The sequence below is a fragment of the Eublepharis macularius genome, chromosome 6 (genome assembly GCF_028583425.1).
Source record: "Eublepharis macularius isolate TG4126 chromosome 6, MPM_Emac_v1.0, whole genome shotgun sequence".
In the NCBI taxonomy this organism is placed as follows: Eukaryota; Metazoa; Chordata; class Lepidosauria; order Squamata; family Eublepharidae; genus Eublepharis; species Eublepharis macularius.
The window spans coordinates 8,997,933-9,006,045 of NC_072795.1; the positions used below are offsets into that span (position 1 = coordinate 8,997,933).

Below are 8,113 nucleotides of genomic sequence, written 5' to 3' on the forward strand. Positions count from 1 at the left end.
GAAATAGAATCAGAATTCTAAATGCAGCTTTTCAACAACTTGCACAGAGAGACAGAGAGATCCACTATAATAACCCGTGCAAAGAAATAGAAGAGGACAACAAGAAAAAGAGGTCCATTCCACAAAATCCAGGAAATCAAAAGAAAATTCAAACCACAGATAGGGATGCTGAAAGATCAACATGGAAATACAATATCTGATCAGGACAAAATAAAGGAATGCTGAAGAACTATACAAAAGAGATGAAAGGCTGACAGATTACTTCAAAGAAGAATCTTTTGAGGAAGAACTTGAAATCTTAGAAAATGAAGTGAGAGCTGCTCTCAAAGCAATTGGGAGAAATAAATCATCAGGAGCAGATGGCATACCAATACAGCTATTTCAAGCTACAGAAACAGAGTCCATCAAAATCTTAAGAAGAATCTGTCAACAAATATAGAAAACAAAACAATGACCTACATACTGGAAATGCTCAACCTTCATTCCACTTCCAAAAAAGGAATGCCGCAGAGTGCATCAACTACCGGACCATTGCAATAATTTCCCACACAAAGTCATGCTCAAAATTCTACAGCAAAGACTCTTACCATAATGGAACAAGAAATGCCAGATGTTCAAGCTGGATTCAGAATAGGACGAGACACTAGAGATCACAGTGGAAATTTATGATGGCTAATGGAGTATACCAGTGACTTTCAGAAGAAAATCAGCGTGTTTTATAGATTTCAGCAAAGGTTTTGAATATGTAAATTATGAAAAGCTATGCATGGTGTTAAAAGAAATGGGTGTGTAGCAATATCAGATTGTTTTGATGTGCAGTTTGTACTCTAGACAACAGACTACTGTCAGGACAGAATACAGGGAAACAATTGGCTTAGATTTAGAAGAAGGTGGAAAGAAAATTGGTGGCAGCAACGTTAACAATTTGAAAGATGTAGATGACAATACATTACTGTCAGAAAATAGTGAAGACTTTAAATGATTACTGGAAGTGCCAATGCAGGATTACAGATGAAAATCAAGAAGACAAAAGACTACTGAGGAATTACACTGTTTTAAGGTTGACAATGAAGAAATTGAAATAAAGATTTTCTATTCCTTGGCTCACTCCTCAAGCAAAAAGGAGACTGCACCCAAGAAATTGAAAGGAGACTGAAACTTGGAAGAGCAGCTGTGAAGGGAACTAAACAAGATCCTTAAAGATAAGGATGTATCTTTGGGGGACATAATCCAAACTATAGTATTCCCCTTACCATTTATGGATGTGAGAGTTGGACACTGAAGAAAGCTGACAGAAAGAAAATTGATTCATTTGAAATGTAGTTCAGAGGACAGTTTTGTTTGTTTGTTTGTAGTCCGCCTTTCTCACTGAGACTCAAAGTGGGTTCTAGATCAAATCAAGCCTGAATTCTCCCTAGAAGCTAAAATGACAAGTTTGAGCCTATTGTACTTTGGTCATGAGAATGCAAGACTCGCTGGAAAAGATAATAATACTAGGGAAAGAAAAAGGCAGTAGGATTAGAGGAAGGCATCCATCAGTTGGCAAGATCTGAGCAAGGCTATTGATAATAGGACATTTTGGAGGTCTTTCATTTATAGTGTCGCCGTAAGTCAGAAGCAACTTGATGGCACATAACACAGAGAGAGAGAGAGAGCTTACACAGCTGTTTTGGGGATGAAATGGAGGAAAGGAGAATGCATTAAGCTGCTTTGAGTCCCCATTGGGGATAAAGGAGGGATATGAATGAAGCATATAAAATAAATAATAAATTTTATATAATGTGATAGAGGCATTATAAAGTCTGGCCAAAAGGATTAGTAATGCTTATTCTGCTGGCAAGCCGTCAATATTTTAGGCAGAAATCTTCCTTGGCCATTCGACCTCAGATTCCAAAGCTGGAGGTATCAGGGGTATAATGAAAATCCTGTGTTCTACTATGGTGATCACTAGGGATGTGCGTTTCGGCATTCAGAATGCCGAAAGAATGCCGAAACAAAAGTGTTTCGGCTTCTTTCGGGGAATGCCGAAACGTTTCGGGGAATGCCGAAACGTTTCGGGTAGCCGAAAGAAAAAAGCCGAAACGTTTCGGGATTCTTTCGGCTTTCTTTCGGCTTTTCTATGGGAAAATGCCTCCGTCTTCCAGGACGTCTGGAGGAGGCATTTTCCCACCGAATAAGCCCAAAATTGGTGGGGACCTTCCTCTAACCCTTCTCTAACAACCACCCAAGTTTCAGACAGATTGGACTTTGGGGGGCCATGTTATGGCCCCCCAAAGCAGGTCCCCCCATCCTCCCATAAGAAAGCGAAGGAGCAGCATATTGTTAGCATGCTGCTGCTGATCTTTCTTCATTATTTCCTATGGGGAAAAAATGAAGAGGCAGGCTTCCTTTGCCAGGGGTGGCATTTTGCATGCAAAATGCCCCCCAGCCCTCAGGGGCCCTTCTCCCACCCCTCCTCCCACCCCCCACCAAGGCTCAGCCTGCTCCCACTTGGGGGGGCCATTTCATGGCCTCCCCAAGTAGGTGCTCTAATCTCTACCACTGACAGCTGGGGGAGGCTTGTGTTGCCAGGGGCGGCATTTTGCATGCAAAATGCCCCCCAACCCTCTGGGGCCCTTCTCCCACCCCTCCTCCCACCCCCCACCAAGGCTCAGCCTGCTCCCACTTGGGGGGGCATTTCATGGCCTCCCCAAGTAGGTGCTCTGCTCTCATCTCTACCACTGACAGCTGGGGGAGGCTTGTGTTGCCAGGGGTGGCATTTTGCATGCAAAATGCCCCCCAGCCCTCTGGGGCCCTTCTCCCACCCTTCCTCCCACCCCCCACCAAGGCTCAGACTGCTCCCACTTGGGGGGGCCATTTCATGGCCTCCCCAAGTAGGTCCTCTCAGCCCCTAAAGTCCACCCCTTACAGCCCCACACAAACCCAATTCCCCCCCAGCTGCCACACACAGACCCAAATCCCCACATTAGCCCCTCACAGACCCAAATCCACCCCCACCTGCCCCACACCCATAACCCCAGGAACAGGCTGGCAAAGGCCAGCCCTCTCCCTTTGTTCCCTATGCTGGGAACTTCTAAACTCTCTTTCCCTGGGCAATTCTGCACAGCCCAGGGGTGCCACAATGGTGGGCACACTTCTGAGTGCCAGCTGGTCCCTGTGAAAGAGCACCTGAACCACAGACACCCTCCCTCAAATTCCCCCACCACCTACAGAGATGGCTGGCCAGCCAGCCCCATTGTTCCCTATGATGGGAACCAACTGCACAACAAAGAATAAAACAAGAACAACACAAAATAAAGTTTTAAAAAAATTATATTCTCCCTTCCAAAGTACAAGTAGGCAAAGCATTATGACACATTACACCAGCAGTCCCCCACACAGAAAAATTAAAACAAAACTCACTTAACATCAGAGAATCACAAAGCATGATTCCTGTCAAAAACACTTTATTTCTTGAACAGCTTTAGGTTACACAGCAGGGGGGAACACCAAAGGGCATGGCAGCACTATCTTACACAAAAATAACACAACTCACTTAACATCAGAGAATCACAAAGCACAATTCCTGTTAAAAACACTTTATTTCTTGAACAGCTTTAGGTTACACAGCAGGGGGGAACACCAAAGGGCATGGCAGCACTATCTTACACAAAAATAACACAACTCACTTAACATCAGAGAATCACAAAACACAATTCCTGGCAAAAACACTTTATTTCTTGAACAGCTTTAGGTTACACAGTAGGAGGGCACAACAGGGCATGATAGCAATGTACTGCAAAAAATAATACAACCCACTTCACCGTTTTTGACAACAATTGTGTTTGTGTGATTCTCTGATGTGAAGTGAGTTGTGTTATTTTTGTGTAGTACACTGCTTTCCTGCTCTGTGGTGCCTTCCTAAAGCAGTTACAGAAATAAAGTGCTTTTGACAGCAATTTTTTGGGGTGATTCTTTAATGTGAAGCGAGTTGTGTTATTTTTGTGTAAGATAGTGCTGCCATGCCCTTTGGTGTTCCCCCCTGCTGTGTAACCTAAAGCTGTTCAAGAAATAAAGTGTTTTTGACAGGAATCATGCTTTGTGATTCTCTGATGTTAAGTGAGTTTTGTTTTAATTTTTCTGTGTGGGGGACTGCTGGTGTAATGTGTCATAATGCTTTGCCTACTTGTACTTTGGAAGGGAGAATATAATTTTTTTAAAACTTTATTTTGTGTTGTTCTTGTTTTATTCTTTGTTGTGCAGTTGGTTCCCATCATAGGGAACAATGGGGCTGGCTGGCCAGCCATCTCTGTAGGTGGTGGGGGAATTTGAGGGAGGGTGTCTGTGGTTCAGGTGCTCTTTCACAGGGACCAGCTGGCACTCAGAAGTGTGCCCACCATTGTGGCACCCCTGGGCTGTGCAGAATTGCCCAGGGAAAGAGAGTTTAGAAGTTCCCAGCATAGGGAACAAAGGGAGAGGGCTGGCCTTTGCCAGCCTGTTCCTGGGGTTATGGGTGTGGGGCAGGTGGGGGTGGATTTGGGTCTGTGAGGGGCTAATGTGGGGATTTGGGTCTGTGTGTGGCAGCTGGGGGGGGAATTGGGTTTGTGTGGGGCTGTAAGGGGTGGACTTTAGGGGCTGAGAGGACCTACTTGGGGAGGCCATGAAATGGCCCCCCCAAGTGGGAGCAGTCTGAGCCTTGGTGGGGGGTGGGAGGAAGGGTGGGAGAAGGGCCCCAGAGGGCTGGGGGGCATTTTGCATGCAAAATGCCACCCCTGGCAACACAAGCCTCCCCCAGCTGTCAGTGGTAGAGATGAGAGCAGAGCATCTACTTGGGGAGGCCATGAAATGCCCCCCCAAGTGGGAGCAGGCTGAGCCTTGGTGGGGGGTGGGAGGAGGGGTGGGAGAAGGGCCCCAGAGGGTTGGGGGGCATTTTGCATGCAAAATGCCACCCCTGGCAACACAAGCCTCCCCCAGCTGTCAGTGGTAGAGATTAGAGCACCTACTTGGGGAGGCCATGAAATGGCCCCTCCAAGTGGGAGCAGGCTGAGCCTTGGTGGGGGGTGGGAGGAGGGGTGGGAGAAGGGCCCCTGAGGGTAGGGGGGCATTTTGCATGCAAAATGCCACCCCTGGCAAAGGAAGCCTGCCTCTTCATTTTTTCCCCATAGGAAATAATGAAGAAAGATCAGCAGCAGCATGCTAACAATATGCTGCTCCTTCGCTTTCTTATGGGAGGATGGGGGGACCTGCTTTGGGGGCCATAACATGGCCCCCCAAAGTCCAATCTGTCTGAAACTTGGGTGGTTGTTAGAGAAGGGTTAGAGGAAGGTCCCCACCAATTTTGGGCTTATTAGGTGGGAAAATGCCTCCTCCAGGCGTCCTGAAAGACGGAGGCATTTTCCCAAAAAAAAAAACCCGAAAGAATGCCGAAAGAATGCCGAAAGAATCCCGAATCCCGAATCCCGAAAGAGATTCTTGTTTCGGCTTTCGGCTTTAACGGTAGAGAATCTTGTTTCGGGTAATCCCGAAACAAGAAAGCCGAAAGTTTTTTCCTTGCACACCCCTAGTGATCACTCTTTTCATGTAGCAATGCCCCTCTCCATTTTGCAGCCAAGTAACAGGAGGAAATATTCTTCCATGAGTTTAGCAGAAAAAATGGGTAAAATCCCAAAGAATCAACTGCTTCAGCATCTTCTTTCCCTTTGTCTATCTTTCTTTATATCTACTTTTGTGGTTCTTGTTATATGTAGCATTGCTGGAATATATATTTCACATTATTGCTTATAGGTGTGAAGTGTGCTGTAAGCTAGTTAGCAGTGATTAGTATTTCACATGCAAGGAAATTTGGGTGGACTTTCATCATTCTCCATCCTAATCTCAGCCATGTTTTTCAAAAATACTGAGTACATCATTATGTAGCTGCTGCACAACTGGGCAGAGATTTGTAGAGGAAATGTTCTTTGCTTTATATTCTAAAGCTCATGGAGATGTCAGGACTAGACATGGGCATGAACAGCATTACGAACAGAAAAAAACCACGAATAGCCTAATCTGCTGTTCTTGAACAAGCTGTTCCTGAGGCCCCATCCTAAACGAACAGGTGGTCCTTGCAAGCCTCATTCATTGCCTTTGGCAGCTGTTCAGCAAGCCCGCCAGTCTGGTACCTGCAATCAATCCCCTTGGCAATCGGAGGCAGGGAGGGACTGAACTCTTTCTGAACTCCTTCTGGCTTTCCTTCTGGCTTTAACCCTTCAAAGTACTTCCAGCAGAGAGTCCTATTTTTGCCACTGTGAAGAGAAAATGACAGCCAACGTGGAGACCCATGGATCATGCCTTTCCCTGGGGGCAATCTCTCTGAAACTTGGGGGTCTTCAGAAAACAGTGAGGACTATGTCCCCTGCAAATTTGGTGGGGTTGGACATTGGGAAGGTCACTTTTGTAACCCCTCAAAGTAGCTGCCAGCAGACACTGCTGTTTTTGCCAGGACTGGGCCCTTTAAACTATCAGCTGGCAGGCATCATGGAGGAATCCCCCCCTGCCAGATGATAGTTTAAAGGGATCTTTAAAGGGCCAGGTAAGTGGGTTTGAGGGGAAGGGGTGCTAAGTGGGGGGGTTGGGGGGGTTCTGGCCCCCATGAACAATGAACAACAAACATGTCCGGGAACAGTTAGTGGAGGACCCTGACCCAAATCAGCCCACAGTGTGGTTCTGATCCAGTGATCAAAAGTGGTTATGGAAAGAATGGTGGTTGTAGTAAAGGGTATAGTTCTGGAGCTACTTTGAGAAGAGGAAATAGGCTTTATAAGCTCACATTCTCTTCTCTAAATTGAAACTAGCTATTGGTCAGGGAAATATACAATTAGGAGTATGTAGAGTAAACATAATATTTCCCTAATCTCTTGGCAGGGGCCCGTGAGTGTATTGGTGAGCAGCTGGCAAGGATCGAGCTCTTCATCTTCTTCACCAACCTGCTGAGGTCATTCACCTTTCGGCCACCAGAAGGAGTGAAAAGAATCAACGAAAAGCCTGTTGTACGATTGGTTACCCCTCCCCATCCGTATAAGATCTGTATTGTTCCCCGCAGTAATGGATCATAAGCCACAACAATCCAAAGAGAAGCGTATTTATTTGTATCCGTTTGATTCTCATTCATTGTCACATCATCTAACATTCTGCTGATCCTTGCTGTAGTCCATTCATGCTGCCCTCTAGTTTCCCCATTTGATTGGAGCTGTTTAGAGAAGGAATTCAGCTCTGTGCTGATGTTCATTGCTTGCTTATTATCTCAACAGCTTGGTGTAGTGGTGAAGAGCCACAGGACTCTAATCTGGAGAACCAGGTTTGATTCCCCACTCCTCCACTTAAAGCTGGCTGGGTGACCTTGGGTCAGTCACAACTTCAAGCTCTCTCAGCCCCACCCACCTCACAGGGTGTTTTGTTTTGGGGGATAATAATAACATACTTTGTAAACCACTTTGAGTGGGTGTTAATTCATCCTGAAGGGCGGTATATAAATTGAATGTTATTATTATTTATTATTCCTAATATATGCAATAGGGTTTGCTTAGGTGCAGAAAATCTCAATACAGAATGCTTATCATACACAAAACTAAAATTGGTTTATTATATCTATACACCTTTCAAAGACAAAACGTGTGCCTCTTCAGTGAATAAACTCTGTGGTAACCTTTATCAGCTGTTTGTGCATTCTGTTTTCTTTTAGAAATGGCAAGTCTGATTTTGAAAATGACTTTACTAAAAAAGGAAATGTACACACTGAGCAGGAATATCAAAACAATCAATCTATCATTATGATAACTCAAATTAGGAAAGAAAGTAAGAAAGTGCTGATGAAATGTACAAAGTCTAGGAACACTGAGGTGGGCAAAAGCTATCATTCCATGTCACCTTAGTTGATTTTTCTTTAAAGTGGTATGGAAATGCCCGTACTTAAATCCTCGGTTGGGTCAATTGACTTCACATTGGGTTTACGTTAAAAGTAACCAAACGCCTTATCAATTGTACACAAAAGCTGCAAAGTTCACTCCAGAAATAAGCAGATCCAGTGTGATGACATAGCTGCTATTTTATTTGCTCTCATATGTTTTTATGCACAAATGACATTCTTAATGTTCGC

General features: G+C 45.0%; 1 protein-coding gene across 2 annotated transcripts in view; it reads left to right on the forward strand.

Moving 5' to 3' along the window:
• The window catches only part of LOC129332139 (cytochrome P450 2J5-like), a 30,478-nt gene extending 22,810 nt beyond the window's left edge, over positions 1–7,668 (forward strand). For both annotated transcript variants that reach the window (XM_054983004.1, XM_054983005.1), the window contains one exon: positions 6,883–7,668. In XM_054983004.1, coding sequence (XP_054838979.1) covers positions 6,883–7,073 — 191 coding nt within the window. In that variant the 3' untranslated portion in view covers positions 7,074–7,668. The remainder of the gene's footprint in view (positions 1–6,882) is intronic.
• The last annotated feature ends 445 nt before the right edge of the window (positions 7,669–8,113 follow it).